The following is a 23,059-nucleotide window of genomic DNA, read 5'->3' as shown; positions in this document are numbered from 1 at the left end:
TTATCACAGGCTCTCAGCTCTCTCCTCCTTGCACATTTTTCATACGCTTCCTACAGAGGGCAAGACACGGCTCTCACTCTGCAACCTCAGCGAAGCAATGCCTGACATGGAAACGCAGCTGGACTTCTCATAGAGCCTTACAGCAGATGCTCTGGGCTGTGCACTCCTGAAATGCATGCCCAAACAGCAGGAACACTGCTGTTTTACTCCAGAAGCCATCTGCATTACTACAGACTAGCATTTTTGCACATTGTAACTCTTTACAATCTCAATAAGAAATCAAGTATAGGATCACCCCTCCCAGGTCCTATTCTGCAGACCAAAAAAAAAAAAAAAAAAAGAGAGAAATACAGAAGAGCTAAAGCATCTTTCAGATTTCTTCTAATACTACACAAGCTTCGTAGTGCAAGAGGGAATAGTTTTCAAAAAAGCATAAATTATTCCAAAATAGAAAGACAAGTTTTGTTTAGCCTGTAAATACAGCTCAATGAACAGATAAGAAAACCCTTGAACAAGATTTCAGAACAAACTCAGGGTTTTTATGAAGAACGCTTTCCTGCTATTCAACAGCTTGTACTTTCCCCTGCCTTGATCACAGCTCTAAGCATTAGGAAGCCAGCAGGCAGGCTGCACAGATATAAAGCAGCACCCTGCTGCATCTCCTCTTCACCGAGGAGGTATTGCTCCTCCACCCATGTCACTCCCTTTCTGCTGAATTTGGATCACAAATCTTTTAGGAGATAACCCCAGTCAAATCTGGAATATTTGGGTAGCACCAAAAGTGAATTTAATTTCACTCGGAGTATGTCAGAAGATTGTCCTGCTCTCATCTCTCCTATAAACACAGCCAAGGAGATGCAGATCCAGCCCATTTTTCATTAAAAAAAAAACAAACAAAAAAAAAATGAAGAAACAAAAGCAGAGCTCTTCACTCCAGAGGGTGTTATTGTACCTCCAGATCGCAAGATCTGGAGCCGTGAGACAAAAATGGGGGCAAACAGATGGAAAACAACAGCCAGCTGACAGTGGTCTAAGCAACAGGATGCAAGCTCCTGAGGGAGCAGAACTGGCTCTTTTTTCTGGAAGGGAACACCCAGAGCGTTCCCCACCATCCTCCCTGGAACAGCCTCAGGAAGCCATGCTGGTCTTGTTGTGGGGTGAGACCTCCTGGCACAGGGCTGGCAGGGGGCTCCCCAGGGGCTGGAGGAAAGGACCATGAAGGCAGCGTGCTGTGAGCTGGTTTTAATCATCACTGATGATAAGCTGGGGTCCCTGACTGGTGCAGGAACTCTCATCCTGCTCGCCTGGAAAATATTTGTCCAACGTGCTGCTTGGTAAACCGTGCTGCCCTTCTGCTTCTCGGGAAAGTAGGCTAACGAAGGGTCAGTTCTGCCCTGAGAAGCACCCAGAGTTAGTGACACCTCAGAACACCTTAGGGATTTCCACCAGGGACAGGCAGGCTTCCCCACGAGCCTCCTGGTGAGCACAGAGCAGGCTGTGCAGACACCCCAGGGCTTGCAGGGGGGGCTCTGCAGCATCACTGTGCAAAAGCACCCGAGCACCAATGAAGCACAAGTTTGAATCCCCCCTTAAATACCTCCTGTGTAGGACCATCTGTCCTCTGACTCACAAGGCCCTGGAGAGGTGCAAAGGTCCGTCTCTGTTTGCAAGAGGTAGGGCAAGCTTATCTTAATCAGCATAAAAAAAGGCATTATCACAAGTGTTTCCAGAAAATGGGAATAAAGGCAGGAACCATTTGTTAGCTATTAGCTCTTTCAATGCAAATGAGTGCTTTGGAGACCAGTTAAACACCCCTCATCAGCCTCATTGATTCGGGCTATAAAAACCTATAGCCAATCAGTTGTGTGAAGTGTTAGTTACTGCTCCTTGGTCCGTTGCAGAGCTGCCACTGTCCAGATGCAAAGTCAGGAATCAGAAGATGTGCCCCCAGCTCTCCCACATCTGTAAGGAGCTGCTGTAAATATACCTGGTGCGGGAGGTGAGGCCCCGGGGTAGGGAGACGGGGTCCACACAAGTTTTCCACACAGCAGAAACTGTCAGACCATGGTCCTCACATGTTTCTGTGCTGTGTTACCTTGGGCAGTACCCATCCCTGGTGTGTGTGAACATGGACTGAGAGGTCAATGCCAAACAGATCTAAAAGCCCTCCTGGGGATGGAGGGACCCTTCCAGGCACCGCACAGACAAATAGCCACGGAGGCAGAGAGCGGCCTCAGAGAGGATCCACGTCTGGAGCTAGGACAAACAGAGCACTCGGGCCCTCATCCAAGTGCCTTGAGGGACTTGAGGAACGTAAAACACAGCAAGGGCTCCACCTCAGCTAAACCCTATTGCTTATTCATATCAGTCACTGGATTCAGGGAAAAAAAAAAGTAAAATGCTGTCTCTAAAGAGAGAATCGATATGATTCTCATTTCATTTTCAAACAAGTTCCTGGAAGCCATTGATTGCAATACCAGCCTTACAAGACAGACAACAAGACCCTTGGAAGGAAGGAGGTTCTTAAAGGAAAGAGATCAGAGCCATGCAGAGGAGGTTGTCTCCATCCGAGCACCGATGGAGATCACAGCAGGGAGTGCCATTTTCAGATGCTGTATCACTGCAGGTAGCTGTGATGTTTGGGTGCCAGCAGACCCATCCTCCGTTCACTTGTTTAGCCTCAAAGAGCAATAGAAATAAACCAGGCTGGGATTTAATCAGTTTCCTGTATGGGTACAGCAATCACAAGCACGCTGCCAAGCCCTTGCATGGGTGGCCTGGTTTACCGCAGCAAGCGGATCCAGCCAACATGGGTAAAACTGATGCTGGAGACAGGGACTCAGCATCCCCAAAAGCTGGCATTCCTGGCTGGCAACCCTACGTCAACCCCAAAGGGTTCCAACACATCACAGCCAACTTGCTATTGCTCTGTGGGTGACCACAGAGCTCCACAACAGCTCCCTAATTAGTTGTTATTAAACATGCTTTAATTTTTCCCTGTGATTTCATGCCTCGTTTTCCCCATTCGAGACTAAATGTCCATGCTTTCTCCAGCTGGCAGTTACCTCTTGCTGCTCCACGGCCTTCTACAGCACAGAAAACCTCTCTGTGGTTACACCAAGGAGGGCTGTAGGGCACGGCATCCCACACAGGGCAGGGCATCCCAGGAAAAAGAGCTTTATATATTTCTTAACCAGGCTGCTCTTCCCTGACCCAGGCTGGGAGAAGCTCACCTCCACATCATGTCCAGCACTGGAAAAACACGTGTAGCTGCTCTTTTCCCCTGTACAGGAATAACCTGAATTTGACAGAGAACAAATTTCACTCCCCAGAGCTCAGGACAGGAGACATCACTTCATCTACCTCCTATGGGGAACCCACAGACTACAATAACCCAGCACAGGAAAAATTCAGCCAGAGCGGCTGAGAACTGGGGAGCTGTGGGCAGATGCTGCCAGCTTCTTGACCTGCCCTTGAAGCAATAAACCAAGGAGCTGAAGCCGAGCTCTCCCTTCCTTGCTCTGAGCACACAGAGCCAAAGGAGTGCTGACAGCTGGGTCTGATCTGCAGCACACAAGTTGAGATTTGCTCCAGGAGAGCTCCTGCTCAGGGATTGCCAGCCCACAGCATAGTGGTGTGCAGGAAGCCAGGGGAAAGCAGGGCGTTCATCTGCCAGACAGCCAGATGGCTCCTCGGCAGGCTTTTAGCACTAGGCTGGAGGCTTGCAGTAGGACCAACAGCACCGAGGACTGTTCCTGATCCACACGGCGTATCTTGGCTGGGGGAGCTGATTTCTGGAGCTCTGCACCACAAGGAGACAGGACAGTAATGGATCAGACACACTTGCTTCAGGGCTGTCTCTGCCTGGATATGCAGTCTCCTAAAATTCCCTGCCTCTGATCTCTCCCCTCAAAGCAGGCAAGATCCTGCCCCTAGGCTTTTGCTGCTGCATCACTCTCACAGAGCCACCGACGGAAAATGATCTGCATAATTACTTTTATCACTGACAGCAATAAAAGCATCTCAGTATATCGTGCCTGTCAGCCATGTACAAGCTCAGTGGGGCTTTGCTAATTACTGAGGCTTCCTGTGCTGACAAAAGGATCCCAACGGATGCGGCAGCTGATGGGAGAAAAGGGTATGAGACATTTCAGAGCTGCACGAGTCATCTCCTGGACTAGAAGTGTGTGGTAGCACCTTGCCACGAGGTCCCATGGGCACTGCAGGCAGCCACGTGTAAGCCCAGGATCTGGCCCTATATCTTGAAGATCACCCCCCCTGTTGTACTACGATGCTTCTCGGAAGCAGGAATCCAGCACGAATCAAGATTTAGGGAGCAAAGAATGGATTCTCCTGCACTTCCAGTGCCTTTCCAGCAGTTCCTTGTGGCAGCTGGCCCACCTCTGGTCACCTCAGTGGAGCATCTGCCGTGGATGCTGCTCCTGGCTGCGATGGGACCAGTGGATCTGTTTGCAGCCTCTGGCATAGCTTTGGGAGCCTGTTGTACACCTCCTCACCCTGAGCAAAGCTCGTCCTCCTACACTGTGCTTGCACCGTGCTGCTTACTCATGGCGAGCACTGACCGCACCAGACGGGGCTCGGTGTACAAATGGCAACACACAGGGAGCCAGCCTGGGCATCTCCTTGAGGACTGCTTAAGAGCTAAAAGATAAGCTTCATGCATATGGACTTGCTTGAGACTAGTTTAACTCTGTGAACTTATTGTCCCATGTCCATCTGGTGTGGGCTAGGAGTCACCTGGGAAGAGACAAGCCACCAACCAGGCTTCTAGTGGCACCACTTGCAGGACCATTTTGAGCCAGCAGGTGTACTTCCAGACTGCTTTCAAAAACCCTGCCAGACACCACCTGATGTTAAGGTGATGAACATGGATGTCCTGCAGCCCAGAAAACCCCAAGCCACCTTCATTTCAGTATGGGCTGGGATTTTTCACATCCAGACAAGTACGTGGGGGACATGGAGGAGTTTGGACATGTAGACCACTGAAGGCCAGATTTTCCTTGCAAATACATTTTCTTCACACATCTGAAAACTTTGTAATCCACCTTCAGCAAAAGAAATAAAACCACACCTCATGCACCCAGCCTTGTAAATCACAGGGACTCTATGACCCATGGAGAACCACTGCCACCTGCGAGCTAGCAGGTCAATACAGAACAGCCATGCAAGCAAAATGCCTCCCGCCATCCTAAAGTGCTACTTAGCTCTTAGCACTTTTGTTTCATAACAAACAGTCTGGCGGTGGCTCTGCGGCAGCAGCACAGCCGCTTTTTGTATGCGAGTCGCGGGGAGTCTGACTCGGTGCCGGACAAGGCTGGGGCACGTCGCCTGGGGCTCCGCACCACACCTGCGATGAGCGGCTTTTAAGAATGATTGATTAAATGGTTGGGTTTCACTTCAGCAATTAAACTCCACAGCCTTTTTACTTATTTGTATGCTGCAAGCTAGAGAGATAATCCCTTAATTATTCCCTTGCTCTGCTCCTCAACCAGTGGTTTGCTTAAAAGTAACCACAGCACCGTACTGAGAGTCGGGAGTGAAATCCTGGCTTCGTCTCCCAGGAGGCTGCATGGGGCTCCAGGAAGCCACAACAAGCAGCCAGGTGGATCTCCACATCCCATCCACATGGTATCTTTTTGTGCTTCTCTGCCTGGGAGGGAAGGGAGCTGGCTGGGACAACGGGGAGTGACAGCCGGTAACCAGTGTGGGAGGCAAACTTAACACCGCTCTGTTTGGGGAGGGCTCTGTCCCGAAGCAACACGCGCTGTCCCGCACTCACCCGTGTCGTAGTGAACCAGCAGGGAGCTGGAATGGTCCCCAGTCTTCAGCGGGTGGAACTCCACCGTGACTTGCATGGTGTCACCAATCCCAAGAGTCCCAACAGAGGGATCAACAGAGAAGGGGCTGCAACGCAAAGACAGACATCAGGAATATCATAGGGGATTTGGGGACCGCAGTCCCTTTGGGGCCTAGAACTAGCTCACCTCCTTCCCTCTGCAAGCCAATACCAAGTGACACTGCAGCATAGTGAGAACAGAACACACAGGATCAGAAATACAGCTACCGCCAATTCTGAAGAGATCCAGCCCTCAGAAGATCACAGAGCAAAGTGACCTCTTCTCCCCATGTTCTGCATCCCGCTCTGCCTCTCCGCAGTGAATCCCAAGAGTCAGACTGCTAGCAATGTAATCAGAGGATTGTTTTTGAACAGCAGAGACCAAAACTACTATTTACATGCCAAGCTGACCCCAATTTCCTCCAGTCTTTCTTACCCTTCCACCTATAAACCTCACCTCAAGAGATGCAAATGTCAAGGCTGTGTCTGTTCCAAAGAGATTACAGCCTAGAAATCAGATACAGAGAAAAGTCTTCCTAGAAGACCAGAGAATAATTATGATTTAATTTGCAGAATTCAGTCTTCTTTCTTTGAAAATAACCTGTTTTAACCTAAGAAAGGGCATGTTATACCAGCATCTCAATAAAAGCTGCTCTAAGAAGAAAAGGAACAATCAGAGAAGACAAATGTAAATGCAAACTGGTGATACCACAGCACAGAAAACAGAGAAGGTAGAGAAGGAGCATCCCATTTTCGTTTAGCTAGGATTCAGTCCCTGGCTAAATGAAACACATTGATGTGGGCTTAACAGGAGGGGTTCAATGTATGCACAAGCCACGCAGCCTGGGCTGTAATCCGTTTGGGAATTGTGCTTGCTTGGCCCACCAGAAAAAAAATCTGTGCAAGGTGCTGGAAATACCTATTAAAATGTGTCAGGGTACTTCGGTTTTACTGTGAATAATTCTGTCACCAAGTAAACAGTTCTTAGCTGACAGACATGAAACTCTGCCTTAATGCTCAGGGATAGCTCTCCAGAAAAGTCAGATGGAAGGTGGCAACTTGCACAGCCCCACTCAGAAGACCCAAGTTATTGTTCAGTACTGGTGGACAAACTGCCACCTCCAAAACTTGTTCTGGAGAGGTTTTTTAACCATGATTAGAGAATACAATGCACCCACAACAAAATGAGAACAACTGGACCCGTGCGCAAGCTGAACTTTGTTCAGATGAGCAGTGACAGCTGATAAAACTGCTGGCATTTCCGCTCAGTAATGAGATAGAGCTGCAATTAGCAGACTGACCTGTTCCCATTACTCTTAGCAAGAGCACTGCTGCTAGTGCTTGGATGTGGGACATGTCAGGAGCACAGTGCTGCCGCACGGTCCCGCATTGTGGCTGGGGGTATCCGCGCCACCCCAGAGCCTCATGGCACTGGGGGCCTGGGCCCGGTTCTGCTCGCCCTCTGTCCCCAGGGCAGAGAGGTTCCCTCTGGAGCTGACTGGGAAGCCCTCAGGTAGCTCATGTAAGGTGTTGCAGTCACCAAAAAGGATTTTTCAGGGACACGGTTTGTTTCTTCTGTCAGGCAGAGGCCTGCTGGAAAAAGGGATGCAGCCCCCCCGCCGTGTGTCCTGCCAGACTGTGGCCCACACTGAGCTGATGCTGGGCCATGATCCCCAGAGGAAAGGCACACAATTTTTTTCTTTTTTGAAACTGCAAGCCCTTTCCAGCTAAGAAGAGCTGCTAACGAGGGGGGTTCCTGACAACACCTCAGCACTACCTCCCGCTCCATGGCCCTCCTCCTTCCCCATGCCTGCATACTACAGCCCTCCTTGGATGGCTGGGAGGGGAGCAACACTCCCTGGGGAGGCCTCAGGGGATGCCAGACACATAGGGCATCATCCTAGCTTTGCACTGTCACACGAGGAAGAGGATCCAACCAAGTTCAGGACCATGTTAGGCCCTGCACAAGCACAACATCAGACAATTTGGCAAACCCAGCCCATAATCAGGTGACTTCTCCGTGCTGCTTTAGCGGGAGCCTATACATCCCATTCCAGATGGCGGCCACCTGGCAAGCTGAACGTCCCTTCCCTGTTATCTGTCAGGAGAAACAGAGAATAGCCAAGAGCCATAATTCAGATCACTGGAAAACTGAGCATGAATCAGACACTGCACTTCCTACATCCCATCCCACGCCATACCCACAGAACAACTGCTACTGCTGTGGCAGGAGCTCACCACCCCTTGCACAGACCTCGTGTTGCAAGACCACAAACGCAAGCCCCTTGGTTGAACTCAACTTCTCCAAACTTCTGGCAACACAACTATGCTGTTCCCTGCAGCCTACAGATAAGAAAGGGTAAGGAGACATCGCTGATGTGTTGTAATAGCCAAGTGAAAACCACTGCCAAGAGATGGAGCTGGCAGGCTAAACCTTGGCCTTTTATCCATTAATTGTGATTTAATTGTAAGCTGCTCTTTAAGATAATTCTGGCCCTCTTAGATCTGCCCTTTTAATGAATCACTACTGCTCCCAAAAGACAGAAAATCTTTCAACACATAAGCTTTGGGGTTTGTTTTTTAACAGCTTCTTTTCTTCTGACACACTTTTCAACTGTGTCTGGGTGGATGTTTGTTTTGGTGCACATCAAAGCTTCATGGGTCCAGATCTGTAATAAGCCCGTGGTACCTTGCAATGACAGGCAGATCCCCAGCCTGTATGTAGGTACTTGCCATGCCAATCTGCAGGAGGCCTTTCCACTGGTACCTGCTGAGATCTTGTCTATTACTGCCCTTGGGAAAGGGGTTGATGCTAGACTTGAAACAATTTCATAATGAAACATTTTGGCATTTACAACTTGCCTTCACCAGGCATCAGCTCTCCTTTACAGGGCTGACAAACGTCATGTTCCATGAGGACACCAAATACTCCTGACAACTTAGAAACAAGTGGCAGAGCAAAGCCACGACTCAGGCTTTCAAATCATCACGCCACCTTTCTCCTACAACCATTTGATAAACACAGTGTGCAAGGAGGCTCCTTCACCAGGTCCCATGGTACGTTCATCTCCGTGACCAAACAAACTTTCTCTTTGGTCTACTAGGGCCTTAATCTGCATTTTAAAAACATTTGATTTGGGAAAAAAAATAATCGATTTTCAGCCTTCTGCCTGATTTCATTAAATGCTGCCTCCTGCCCCAAAGATGGCAATACAATCTACTGATGATTGAATTGCCTCATCTATCCATTAAGAACTTTTGCAGGAAAAACACAAAGATCATTAAATCTCAGCATATATTAATTTTAGTAATGGTATAGCAGCCACAGTCAAGCTTGTAACTGCCGTTCCAGTAAACTGAGCCTGTTGGACCATCCAAGCATCCAAGACTCCACATCTGTACTGAAAAGCCCTGCCTGGAGTCAGCGTCTCACCCTGCCAGCTTCCATCTCAGCTTCCAGGGGCATTCCCAAATGGAGGTGCCTATCTCAGGCCAATCCTGTCTAGCCCTGAAGCATTGCATAGCATGATGCTTGCCATTGTCAAAGATGGGGTTAAGGAAAGAAGGCAGTACTGCACTGAGATGTGCTTCCAGACACCATTTTCAACTCGAGTATACTGGAATGACATTTATCTTCCTGAATATCAGAGAAGAAACTCATTATCCTACCTTAACAATGAAAAGGAGAGGAAGAGGCTTTCTATATTTATACTGTTATTATTTTTTATTATCAAGCTTTGCAGAAAGAGTTAGGTATGGTCACGCAGAGGGAACACAAGCAAGATAATGCCAGACTGCATAATGGGGAATGTTTTGTTCACCAGCAGTCAAAACATGGTAATATTTTCTGGTAGATGCCATGGCAAAGGAAAGCTCTGATCAGGGAACAGCCGAAGGATGCTGAGTTAGCTCCATGGATTCACTTAGGAGCTCTTCCCTGGAGTGAAGTGCGCAACAGAATCCATAGGTGTCCTCAGACCCTATTCAGAGACCATAGGGGTCCTTAGACCCCTTTCAAAGCAACAGATAGGGAGCATCCCCACAAACTGACCATGTGCAAGTGCTGAGCTCTGACTGAAAGGAAAGGCTGGCATTTGCAATCGCATGTGCAATTTTCCCAGGACTAAAAGATGCATTGAAGGGGAAAGAAGACAGCATATGTTTAGTGCTGCAGAGAAGGGAATGCAGAGGAAGGAGGCAAAGAAAGGTGACGAGCAATACAATAGCTACAAAATGGTGGCATCTGCAACAGGCTCATGAACAGGTGAGAGCCTGCATTTCTTTAGGCCAAAAAAAAAAAAAAAAAGGAAGTTGCAGCAACAAAAACAGAACTTTCGCATGTGTGAATGGAGAATAAGAACAGAAGAAAGCAGAAGGAATCCATAAGATAGAGCTCAGATGATGGCTCTAAAAGCTTAGACAGGTCTCTAGTTCCCTTCTACTCCACCAGTTCCACTCCCTACCATATGCATGTGCACATATCAACACACAGATGCTGTATGACATTCAGATGGACTGCAACAACAGGACATCTTTATTTAGCAAAAAAAATAAAAATACATTTAACTTAAACTGCTTAAATAATCTGACAAATAAGAACAGAATAAAATTGTCCAAATTTAAGCCCATAAAGCTGGCACTCCTTCCCCAAAGCACCTATGCCATAACTCTTGATTACCGCATCTCATATTTACACTAAGCTGTCTAGGACAGGGAACATAAGTCATTCATTTCCAAAGCTCCCAGCACTATTTTAAACACACTGTGACCATAATTAATCATTGAGTCGTTATGAAAGTCATTCACAGGAGGTAGTGACTTATTAAGCTAAATCTTCACTACCTCTGTTAATAATGATGCAAGCCTTTGTTCCACCCTCTCTAACAGGGAAATTAATCCCCTAACATTAGCAGGAAATCGGCCTCTTTTGTTAAAGCCGGTGTAAATATATTCGTTCAGAGACAATTGCCAGCTAATGATCTATTAGCCTGCAGAGCAGCGTGTCGGCCTGGCTCAGATCCCCTTGTCACATCAGGGGGAGGCCAGTTCCTTCCTGCTGGGGTTGCTGGAAGCAAGAGCCTCACCTCGGAGCTCAGCATACGTCTGTGCCCACAGCACAGCGAGCAAGGAGCCAGCCACAGGGCCCCACTATCAGAAGCGGTGATGAGGCTCACTCACAAACATGGAAATTCACGGGCATGGTTGAGGGCCCTGAAAGACAGAATAACCCCAGGCAGCAGCACAGGCTGGGTGCTGACGGATAGAAAAAGTTTCTGCAGAAGAGGACCTCGGGGTGCTGCTTGGTGACAAGAGGAGCACGGGCAGGTGGCTAAGCACACACAGGACAGTACGAACAAGAGGGCAGCAGCAGCTCCAGGGAAGGGATTACTGCCTCCGCTCAGCTCCTGGGAGAACAGCTCTGGAAGGCTGTACCCAGCTCAGGGCTCCCCAGATGAGACAGAGCAGGCAGGATGAGTCTGGTAAAAGCCAACTTGGTAGGGCTGGGGCACGGTGAGATGCCTTGGGAAGTTTGCTCAGCCTTTGGAAGGAAAGATGAAGACATCTCACTGCTGCTTACACCTACATAAAGCGAGGGCACAGGGGAGATCTTGGAGATGTGCAGGGACAAGGTAATGGAAAGTGGACACAACGTGCAGTAACGGAAAATCTCAGAAGATATTAGGGAAAAAAAGCGTCACCATGCAGGTGGTCAAACACTGGAAGCCAGTGAAGCAATGGAACCTCCAACTTTGAAGACACTGAGAACTCAACACAAAAATGGCCCGAGTAGGAAGCTGTGTCACTTGCAAACCTGATCAAACTTTGATGCTGGTCTGGTTCTGAGCAGGACATTTGCTCCAGTGATCTCCAGAGGTCCCTTCCAGCCTAAATTGTTCTACAATTCTACCTGACAATTCTAAATCATTCCATTTCCATCTCACATTTTCCCCAAATTTCTCCCATTTCCTATACATCTGTGAATGCACATAGACAGATGGTAGACAGGCATTAGAGGAACTCAACCTTTCAAAAAGATCCCATTGAAGAACTCTTTATGACGTTTCAGTGAACAAAAGCAAAAAGAGATAAAGCAGAAACACAGAAACTTCTGAGTAGCTCATAAGAAATCTGAATGAAAGTGGGTGCCACTCTTAATTAGAATGAAATGGTGCTCATATTCGAGGATTTAAATCATCTGTTTGAAATTTCAAACTGGCTTTCTGAAGTTGGTAATGAAACAGAGGAGATGACAGACGCCCTCAACAGACAAGGGAAATCATATCAGCTTTTGATCTTCATATGCACGGAATCCAGTTACCCAGAGCTCCACTTTTTTTGTAGTTGGAGAAAACTTTTCTAACGCTTCCCATTTCCTTATTGCAAATCAGGACCGCGGTATTTGATCACTGAACTTAAACTTTTAATATCCATAGCACTCAACATATGTTATATCACTTGATAGAAGAGTTGGTAAGTGTATTGGAAAAGATGCTAGGCACCTCATCAGTTTTTCCCCTGCTACAAGGCTCCAGCAGAGGCAGCAGCATACACGTGGGATTTGTATAGGATATACCCCTTTCCTTTCCAAAGACACCATGCTCCTCCCCGCTCCACTTCATGGCCCCACAAGCTGATCCCTAGGAAGGCACCAGGGAGGAGCAGCATCCCAGCAGCCTGCTTATGAAACCTCACCAGCCTTTGGTGGGCCCCCATCCCTGCACTAGCTACTTGCTGCATTTTTGCCCCCACTAGCGTTTGGGGCTGCAGAGCAGTTTTGAAGTCAGAGTCTGCTCATCTCCACTGTAGAGCTCGTTCCACTTAATATTTGGTCGCAGGGACCACACCAAACTTACAGCAAAATTAAGGTCCCCAACCACAGTGTTATTTTAAGGGCTTCAGTACCAATTGCTTTGGCCTCCTAAGCTCTGGATCCTAAGCGATAAATTCTTTACAGGCTCTTTCACCAGCTCCTAGCTAACCATTTCCAAACCCTGATCTAGGTCTACCTGACCTGAGCTTCCATAGCTTTCTGCCATGCAGAATCTGGCCCAGCTCAAGGGCATCATGTTGCCTTCATGCACATGTCCCTTCAACCCAGCAGAACCTTTGTGAAATGCTGTGCTGAATACACACCACCACAGTACAGAACTCCACAAGCTGCTGTTATCAAAGACTGCACCATTCCTAAAGCAGTAAGCAACTGCAAACCCCATGTCCTGCCCGTTTCCAGCTGCTGCAACACAGCTGCATAGATGCTCTGGCTCTCGACACCATCACACAGCAGCGCTGTGGACAATCAGGACACCAAGCTCCTTTACCTCTGGGTGCTGATGTGGTAGCGGGCCTCCCGGTTCCCGACGTTGCGAACCAGCAGAGTTCTCTGGGTGCTGTGCTTGACCGGGCAGACTGAGAAGTTGAGCTGGTCGGGGAAGTCCAGGATAGCTCGGGCACCAATGGCTCGGATAGGCACAATGAACTTCTCCCTCTCTGTGATGCAGGTGAGCTCATGGAAGTAATCCTGCAGGGAAAGAATCAGGATCAGCAAAAGTGTGTTTATTACCACAGCAGAAGGAAAACTGCTGTTTTCTGTCACTTTGTTCAATAATGCAGTAGTAGTTTTTATTTAACGACCTTTCATTCCAGCAGCATGACTGGTAGAGGCTCGTTAACTTGCAAAGAGGAAGCGGTCCCATTGCTTCACCTGCTCTCGCAGCAAGCTGGCAGAGCCACCTCTATGCCATCAGAGGACAAAATTGCCTGATGCTTTGATTCTGAAGTGCCAACACAGAATGATTTCCCATAAGGGATTAGAGCATGAAAAGAATCACACACACGACCCACAGCCAGTCTCAGATGAAGCACCTAAGCTGGACACCATAGCTGCTGCGATGGCCGGTTGTTGCACGGGGTGTTTATTCCCCACCACCACCCAAGCAGCGCCATGAATGACGAGGCCGGGGATACAGCCCCTTAAGGTCTATCTGGTCCATCTTCCCACCCAAAAGCAGCTCAGCCCTATACCCAAACTATTCCTGAGATCCCCAACAGGCTCTTTTAGCGCTAACAATTCCCTCCCACTCCCAGCACCCGTTCCGGCTCTAACCCAGCCTTACAAAGTTCTCCTTGTGTCTGATCTCCATTTCCCTCTACGTCTCATCCTAGCCTCAGGGGATGCAGAAGATAGCTTTGCTTCCTCTGCGCTGAATATTCTGGCATGGTTGATGCCTTAATCATGTCTCCCTTGTAAATTCTCTGTAATAAGTGATTGGTGCCTCTCTGGCATGCCTACCTGGGGCACTGAACTCATTTGAGATTGTCTCCTTACCACTTCAAGTATGCAATGGTAAAAAGTTTTAGTAAGAATTACACTTAACGTCGAGCTTCCTTCGCCAGAACCCATCCAGAGCCCTCTGTGCCTGGGCTTTCCTGCGTCCTCCTCCCTGCCCCGGGCACCAGGACGTTGCCAGGCTGCAGACCTTGCTCCAGCAGCAAGGCACAGAGCACTCTGAGCCAGGGTTTGGAATTGCAGTAACAGATGCTGTCGCATCCAAGATGTAAAAAAGGAATCAAGAAAGGTCTTTTTTTTCTAGACATCTCAAATTTTCACTGGAAACTGCAGAAGGGCTTTGGCTTCTCATCTTTAGAGGGTAAAATGCCAGGAAGGGAACTGCAGCAATATCTGCAGAACCCAATATCATGTTTCAGGAGGGAGTTTCAGCAGCAGCAAGCCTTTCTGAATTAGCAATTTCGTACTCAGTCTTGAAGCCTAAGCCTTCTAAAATAAAGGAGAAGGGCAGCCCCTGCCAATTTAAAGCTCCTGTTATCTGCATACTTCTTTCTCTGAGCTGTTTGGATTCTCAGAAACCACACTAGCAAATAAAGCAAGTAATTTACTTTCTGTTGTTATTTTGGCCACCCTGGTGTAACACAGGCATTGTAAATCCAATTGAAAGCTGCATGCCTTATTAAGCCTTGGCATGCCATATTTCCTTATCTCTCCCCTCCAGATGCCAGGTAGAAAGAGGTGGACACGAGGAGCCCAGATCAGCAGTGGGATAACGAGGCAAGAAACTTCAGCAACCAGAGGTATTTGAGGGAAACAACAGGAACTCATTTTCAAGTCTTTGTCACTGGTAAGAAGGAAGCGGATCAACAGGGATGTAAAATAAGAGCCCAAGGAATTAGTACCTGCCCCATATGAAACCCCTACATGGGGCACAAGCACTAGGGCCACCTGCATGGTGACGCACAGGGTCTGCTGCAGAGAATGGGACAATGATTGCTGCAACCCCCTGCTGTGCCACCAGGACACCAGCCTTGCCACCCACTCAGCTACGGCCTAAGGGCATAGCTGAAACTGGCCTAAACCCTGCTGTGCTTCACAACTGCAACCCCTCAGCAGACTGTTTTAAAGGCACTTTCCTAAACACACCTGCCTGGGAGAGAGAGGGGTTGCATCACTTGCATGATTTAAAGGTTGTGCTGTGTTTACACCCAGCTTTAGGCTATAGATTTCCATGAAAATATGACCTCATCCTTCACACGACTCCTCTCTGTTTCAAGGAAAGTAGAAATCATTGCACAACGCTGCCTTTTCCCTTATTCACCTTTGAAAGGTAATAAGTCACAAGCTCCAGCCCTCAAAGTGTGACTGCTGGCATTTGTATGAGTGCCCACTGAAACGAACGCAGCTGCTGGCATCAGGGATGTCATCCCAGGCTCACATTAAGGTTGAAAGCACTGTGACAGTAATTAACTGCCCAAGAAGCCAGCAAACCCAGGTGTCAGCCACCTAACTTCAAAATACTTCAGTGAATTCTTTGCAGCAGACAACTGCAAGGCAAAAAAAAAAGTCCTGTAGGGTGAGGTAATGTAGGAAGTCTACCAGGGGAAACTCCCTGCTGAAACCACGATACCATAAAGGCTGGAAAATAAGGGCCATTAAGAGAGGAGAGGCTGGAGTGTGATGATAGCATAGCACAGGTACAAGTACCCTTCTGCTGCCTTCCTCAGCTACTGGTTCACAGGGTGCTTTGAAACCAGTCCTTTTGCTCCAGCTTCATTTGCCTCAATCTTTTGTCCTCTCTCCTCCCCGCAGGACTCTTCCCAAAAATACACTTGCAATAGCTGCTGCAGGCTGGAATGCTTCTCTAGCAGGGCTGGCCTGAATTTTAAAGGAGTTAATTTCAGTAACGCAATAACTCATCGTCCTGTCATATTTCGTATTAATCAATGAGCGTTAAATTCAGTCTTCGCTGAGCATCAGCGATGAATTTTGCAAACCTTACAGACTGAACTGATATTGCCTGAAAACATTGTATTGCTACAGTGTAGAGAGCAAGGGGGGAAAAAAAGAATCAGCTGTGCTATGTTTTTATATGCTTCTTGCCTCCTTCCTTCAAGTTAATCTACGAACAAAGCTGAAGGACAAGACGAGCATCCCTATCTGCAGATGGTTTGCTCCACAAAGGTTTCCAGCCAGACGGGGGCTGCCAGGGCACCCCCATGATGCAGCCAGAGCTGTAACGCAGAGCACGAGAGGCTAACTCATTGGAAACATTGCCCAACAGAAAAATGAGCATTTCATCTGCAACACAGGTGCCAATGAACGCTGAGACATGCTGGCTGCATGTTGATTTTGACAGCCCAACCATGCAGCACGTTCCCAATGACTGCTTATTGAGGGCTCAGCTGCAGCCCAGCTCTGTGCTTCATCCCGTGAATCAGGAATGAGAGCAAGAAAATCCCATAAAAGCAGCCCCGCACCAGGACGACTTCCCCAGCCACAACAGAGGAGTTGGTGCCTACATCCCAGTTCCCTGGGTCACCCAGAGCTCCTTTTCAGGGGGGAGCTGCAAGGCGCTGTGCACCTCCCGACCACGCTGGTGCTGCATTTCCGAAGTGCTGTCTGGGTCATCCCACCCAACTTCTGCTTCTGGTGATGTTCCTACGTTGCTCTGCTGCCCCTCTAAGCTTGAAGTACCTTTTGTGAGAACCCATTTTCCTCTTCCACCACCCCCAAAAGTGAACACTCAGTAATTAATACTGATAAATCACATTTTAAAGGCACCAGTGTACCTCACAAAGCCTACATCATGAGACTAAACTCTTATGTCACTTGGGTAGTTTGTAGAACTGCCCTAGGCAAACCCAATTTTTACCCTAAATATTAATGATGTTAAATAATTTCTCAGTCCCTCCAAAGGAACAGATTATTCCACAAGCACAGCAAGCTAGGACCACAGGGCATTTCCTTTGTAGTTGTCTATATCTACTCTTCTAGGAAGGGCCAAATTGTGAAATTAAAGCAGAACTAAGCAGCAAATAAGAGATGAGCAAGCAGCCATGCCCCAAGAGACCTTGCACATTTGCCCTGGTGCAGAAACGAGCACGGTGGCATGGAATGGGTGCCCATCAGTAGAGCCCTCACCACAACATGCACAAAGACAGCCACACCAATTAAACATTAAATGTTCCAGCGCTGAAGGACAAAAGAAGCCTAAAACAAGAGCCTACATCTTGAGTCGGACCTCCACCATGGTGAAAGACTTTCTCCCAGTTCTGAATCCAGCACAACCCCACTGAAACCAGGAAAAACCCATAAACCCACACCTCCTCATTTGTTCCAAATCCAGCCCCATGGGTTCACGCTCCACCAAAAGGCACCAACCTCCTGGGACCTCTGGTCTCACCTTGTTCTCCTCAGGGGTGAAAAGGATGCGGAAGGTGGAAAGCATGCCAGGTGCCACCTTACGGCACACGTCAGTGGGGCTGATCAACTTGAAATAAGGTGAGCTCTCCAGGATGACCTTCACCAGCCGAGGAACCTGCAGGGAAAACGTGAAGCTATCGGATTTTGCAGCCCAGGTGGAAACAGAGAAAAGACATGACCCTGTCCAGGTGACATCTTCCCTCAACCACCTTCCCAAAGCACTTTTAGCCCTGGAGGTACATTTGTGCAATACACTAGGAATAAAAAGGAGGAACATAGGAAGGCAAAGATGACCCCAGAAAAAAAAAAGGGGGTGACTAAGAGCTGCTAAAGGAGGCTGTGAAGAAGCAAGGGAGCACAACACTCCCATTGGGAAGGCTGATCCAGGAGATGACAGCAGTCAGCTTGCCAGAGTGATGGACAGCTGGACTACCATTACCTCCTCCCCCCAGGCTGTGCCTATCAATTATGGGCTTCAGAGATGTTTTCTGCCTTGAGATACACAGCCAGCACCAACTCACAGGGTGTTTTTTTCATTAAGAGCCTATCCCAGCTCCCCAGAGGCTGCCTGGTGATCACAGCCAAGCAGCTTTGCATGCCTTGGTCCCTGTGGACACTGAGCTGCCTGCTGCTGCCCCCCAGGACAATCCCCAGACAGCAAGCAGCGTCCTCTAGTGCATGGGTATCGAGCCCAGCACCCCAGAGCTCATCTCAGCCTCTGAAACAGACAGTCTCAGCCAGCAGGCAGCTTCCCTGATAAGCAACGACCCCACACGAGGCTCAGAAACATGCATCGGATCTGCATCACCCTCAGGAGCCTGGTACCCCACATTCAAGGCAGCCCTGAAGCCTCCAAATACCCTTGGCTCTCCACAACACCCTAGGGCAGTGGCTTCCAGGAACCCATTCCCCACCACATGCACATTTTGGTCACTGAGTCCCTGGAAAGATGGGTGCACACACTACTGGTTTCAGCAAAAGCCACCCAGAATATCTCAGAGAGTAAGAAGCAGCCTGAAGATAGAAAAGCGTCTTTACAAGAGACAAGGGCAGTATGCATACACCAAAACACTTCTGCACCCAAGTCATTGCAGAGCCCCTCCGTAACATACTGGATTTTACGGAGCAGTCTCAGGTTACTGCATGGTACAAGGCAGCATCATTCAGAGAACCTGGTGAGAAAGCGATGGGAGCGCACAGTCCTATTTTCTCCAGGACACTACCAAAAGCCAACACAATTAGAATACAACAGCCCCTCTTGGGATCGTCATCTCCATATGACAAAGTACACCAAAGATTTTCCTTAGAGCTCATCCTGCTTTTACAGCAGTGCTGTCCACTGGCTGAGGTCTTAATAACTTCAAGAACTTACTCATTTCAGGGAAAAAAAATTAAAAAAAAAAAATCAACAATTCACACATTGTCTCCCCCAGTAGGGCATACAAACCCCAAGGTGCAGCTGTACAAGTTTATTATTTTTTACTGGGAATGGCAGAAATGTTGATGCAGATGTTCTTTTCCACTTGAGGAAGCATGAATAGAGCAAATTAACTGTTTGCCTGTTGACCGACACTTGGCAGAGACAAACGTTTTGAAGTGCCGCACGGCTAACGGGGCGGCCAGAGCCAAGAGGCTTGGTGGGAACAATGCAGAGCAGTAGCAAAAGGAACTGAGGGGGTCTTCACCAGGAAAGAGGACACCCACAGCACCAAGCGCCCAAGATCACTGTGCAGACTGTGCGAATATTGGGCATCCAAGCTGCATCTTATTGATATTCCCAAGGGAGACATCAGGAGTGGAGCTCCCTGGGAATAAGGGAAGCACCACACTGCGCCTGCAGTCACCCCGTTGTCTCCGGGCACACTCATCTTCTCTCACTGCTCCTCCACCTGCCACATCCCCCCAAGGGCCCTTGTGCCCACCCGTCTCCCCCAGCGGGTAGACTGGGGAGGGGGCCAGTTCATGGCCTCCCCTCGGGCACATCTCACTGCTCAGATGCTTCTTTGCCATGGGGCCATCTCTTGGATGCCACCTGCCTTTCTCTGGCCTGCCTCTGCTCCCAGCACACTTACGGCTACATGCCAAGAGAAGGCCCCACACGCGCAGTGCTCTCTCCCAGCACCCATCTCCTTCCCTCCCTCCGGTCTCTTCCCACCTGACCCTCAGTATCTGCCCCACGCAAGCAAACGTTCCCCTGTGGAAACCGGCACCTTCTCCATTTTCCTCTTTACACTGGAAGGAAAAATGCTGACATCTTCTAACTTGTCCCTTCTCAACTTCCCTTGGGAAAATCTCAAAATGCACAAAGAGTTATTTCAAGAAAAGATAAAGACCTTCAAGAGCACATTGTGCACATTGCTCTGGACATGGTGTGGTTCTCCAAAGGGAAGCAGAGCACCACATCTTTGAAAAGCCTGGACAGAACCAAATCAAGCTTAGCAGGAGCCCAAAGGGGAGCTCTCAAGGCAAAGCACTATGAAAGAAGGAAAGAACTATGCGGCCCTTAATATGCCACCAATGCAGAGCTTTCCAGAGGAAGGATGTGACTGGAAGAGCTCCTTTGGGTTAGAACCCACCAATGCACAGCCAACACCAGGGGGAGAATCCCCACAACACGAGAAGATTTCCACACCCTCACAAAATGAAGATGAGACGTGTTATTCTGAGCGTGCCGTGCTGCAGCAGGGAACTTGCTATGCTGTGTCCCAGCAGAGTACTTCGCTCTTCCCCCAGTGCCTCACACTTACCACGTCGTTGTTCCTCAGAACCAGCGGCACCTCGTAGACCTCGCAGGGGACGTAGCTCTGAAATACCACCTCCGAGGGGAAAGGCTGGAACAAGCTCTGATCCAGGTCAACTGCTGAGAACTGGAGATGCAAGGCATCTGTGAGAGGAGGGATACACGAAGGGGCATCCTGCATTGCACTGTCTTGGGGGGGGGGGGGGCACCTGCCCAGCTCTTCTAGGGAAACAGCAGCTCACCCACCTACCTTCTGAAGCAACCATGAGTTACCAGAGCACATTAAGCACGCATCTCTGCAGGTATTTCTCCAGGAGGCCTTTGCCAAAAGCAAGGCTGCACTCACCTCCAGCTTAGCCCCCTGCTAACGTGGCCATGCCATTCCCAAGTGCTTACCAAGGCAGCTGTGAGCACTCAGGGGGGAAGCCAAGCCCAAGAGCTTGTGTGGGGCTCCAAGACAGGGTAAAACTCATCCCAAGACTGAGACAAATCTAGTCCCGTGGGTCCCCAAATAGCCTATAGGGATATGGAGCCTAGAAACCAGCAAGCACAAAAAGGTACTGTAGGAGGGGAGGCCAAAAAAGCAACAGAGGAGGCAGGAAAAAGGCAAACAAGGTGAATGCTGGATGCTCGTAAGGTTCACCCCTTGTCAGCATTACTGGAAACTTGAGCAAGCCTGAACCCAGCATCCCCTTCTCCTATGAGCTTTACTGGGAGGGATGATTTATTTTATTCTATTTTTGTTTTATTTAATACTGCTGCTCCCCACCTCCTGCGCAGTCTAGGGCAACCCTGCAGCAACCCGTTACAGGTCTCTGGCTGCCCATTCTGTGCTCAGTAGCTCTCACTAGCGTGTTGCACACTGAGCAGCCCCTTTGGAAGCAGCTTCGAGCAGGCAGGAGCCTTGCTGTGGATGCAGCACATCCACCCACCCTGCCAGCTGCAGGCACCTACAGGCATCCCAGCTGCTGTTCCAGCCCAAAGTACTGATGCAATTGTTTTTGTTGATGAGCTTGAGTAATTAGCATAGGGCCTACAGACTCCAAGGGTCAATGCTGCCACCAGCAAGGGGAGCCACGACCCCAAGCATGACAGCGACTGCTCCCAAGCGAGAGGGGAGGTGGCCATTTCAGAGAGGGGATGCAAAAAGACAGCTTGTGTCCTGCTCCATCCTTCCTCCAGTGCTGTGCCTCAGCAAGAGCAGCTAACCTCCAGCAAACCTCACTGATTTCAGCAGGGTTTATGTTGGTCCAGCACTGAAACATCTCAGCAGGGCAGGAAGCGTTTTGCCTTTCCCCCAGCACAAGGCAGGATGAACCCCACCACCAGCAGCACTTCCAAAGGGCACGAACACCTAGCCATGTGGGCGTTCAGAGGCACTGCAAATGTCACATCAAACAGCAAGGAAAAGGGCAGGAAAAGGCTACCTTTTGATGGGAGGTTTCACTCATGTCCAGAAGCTGGACAATGTGGGGCCGGCGTGTGTCCCGAGCGGCGGCCAGCCTCTGCTGGGTGGTGAGGGACATCTCCTTCAGGAAGGCAGAGGGAGTCAGCTGCAAGGCAAGACACCGGCCAGGGCTGCAGAAATGCCTTTCTCCAGAAAGGCTTTTCTTGTTCAGGCACCACCAATGAATAATTTGTGCTCACAGCCACTAGGACAGTCCTGGAAGCCCTGCAAGTTACCTGCTGAAATATTCATCACCAGTAAATTAATTATATAGAGCGGAACACACTCGCTCTAACAGAGCAGCCCTGTCCCATTAGCCTCTCTGTTGTGATTCAATGTGACATGTTTGGGGATTTCTGCTCTTTGGGTATTTGTTTCCTCTTTAGCGTCACTGAATTGAGCCATGGCCTTTGAGGAGTGTGGGGGGGAGCTGTCAGAGCCCCCTGCTCAGTGCTCACAACCCCTCCACATGCAGAGATGTCCCTGGTGGGCGAGCCAAGGGAAGCAGCGCTGTGCCAATACCAAAGGGGAGAGGAACAGGCTCAAGTCCTCATTCATCTCATTTTAATCCATGCTTGTTCGCTCCCTGGACTAGCCTCATGGACCCCTACAGAAGCCTGCAGGGGCATCTCTTGGACAGAGCCTCAGCACCAGGTGGTCACCAGCATGCAGAGGAGGCATCGGGGGGTGATGAGGGATCGTCCTCGTCCCATTGTGGTTTGCAGAGCTGGATCTGTGCTCAAAAAACCCAGCCTCATGCACTCCTGCCTGGCCCCAGCAGGTACTTACTGTCACAGGCTCCTCTGCCTCGACCACCAGCCGATTACGAGGTGACACCGCTTTGCCCTGGAAACCATCGGGACTTCTGGAGGACTCCATGGAGCAATGGAGCTTGCTGGCAGCCATGTCTTGGGTTACCTGCAAGAAGCAGCAAGGGGATTTTAAAATCCAGACAACTTGGAAGGCGTCAGTGCTGCCAGGCAAGAACCACAAGAACCACATCAAGGCTGCGGCTGGATCATGGAGCAGAGCGCAGGGCAACACGGAGCCAGGACAGGAGCATTTCACATCCACCTGCCACAGGAGGAAGCAACGCAGCAATACAAAGTGCCCCTTGGAGACCTGAAGCCTCCAGATCCGATTCTCTGGTGGAGCTGGGAACTGTCCTAACTCTCATGGGACAATGAGGAGATATGACCTCTCCTACCCAGAAAAGAGCACGAGGATCCCCAGCAGCATCCACTCTCCTCTTATCCACGCTCATGTCTGGAAAAAAAGAGCCTCCCACCACCTCCCAATAGG

The 23,059-nt window shown here is 49.3% G+C and overlaps 1 protein-coding gene across 1 annotated transcript in view; it reads right to left on the bottom strand.

Annotated features, from left to right (window-relative positions):
• The window catches only part of HYDIN (HYDIN axonemal central pair apparatus protein), a 121,722-nt gene extending 99,059 nt beyond the window's left edge, over positions 1 to 22,663 (bottom strand). The window contains exons 1-6 of the mRNA XM_035543765.1: positions 22,547 to 22,663; positions 21,738 to 21,863; positions 20,318 to 20,437; positions 17,551 to 17,685; positions 13,177 to 13,376; positions 5,801 to 5,925 (exon numbers count right to left, since the gene is read on the bottom strand). Of these exons, the coding sequence (XP_035399658.1) occupies positions 5,801 to 5,925; positions 13,177 to 13,376; positions 17,551 to 17,685; positions 20,318 to 20,437; positions 21,738 to 21,863; positions 22,547 to 22,663 (823 nt within the window). The remainder of the gene's footprint in view (positions 1 to 5,800; positions 5,926 to 13,176; positions 13,377 to 17,550; positions 17,686 to 20,317; positions 20,438 to 21,737; positions 21,864 to 22,546) is intronic.
• Positions 22,664 to 23,059: the final 396 nt, after the last annotated feature.

This window comes from Cygnus atratus, chromosome 12 (genome assembly GCF_013377495.2).
Source record: "Cygnus atratus isolate AKBS03 ecotype Queensland, Australia chromosome 12, CAtr_DNAZoo_HiC_assembly, whole genome shotgun sequence".
NCBI classification, from domain to species: Eukaryota; Metazoa; Chordata; class Aves; order Anseriformes; family Anatidae; genus Cygnus; species Cygnus atratus.
Note: the sequence above shows the minus strand (reverse complement) of the source record. Positions and strands in the feature narration are given on the sequence as shown.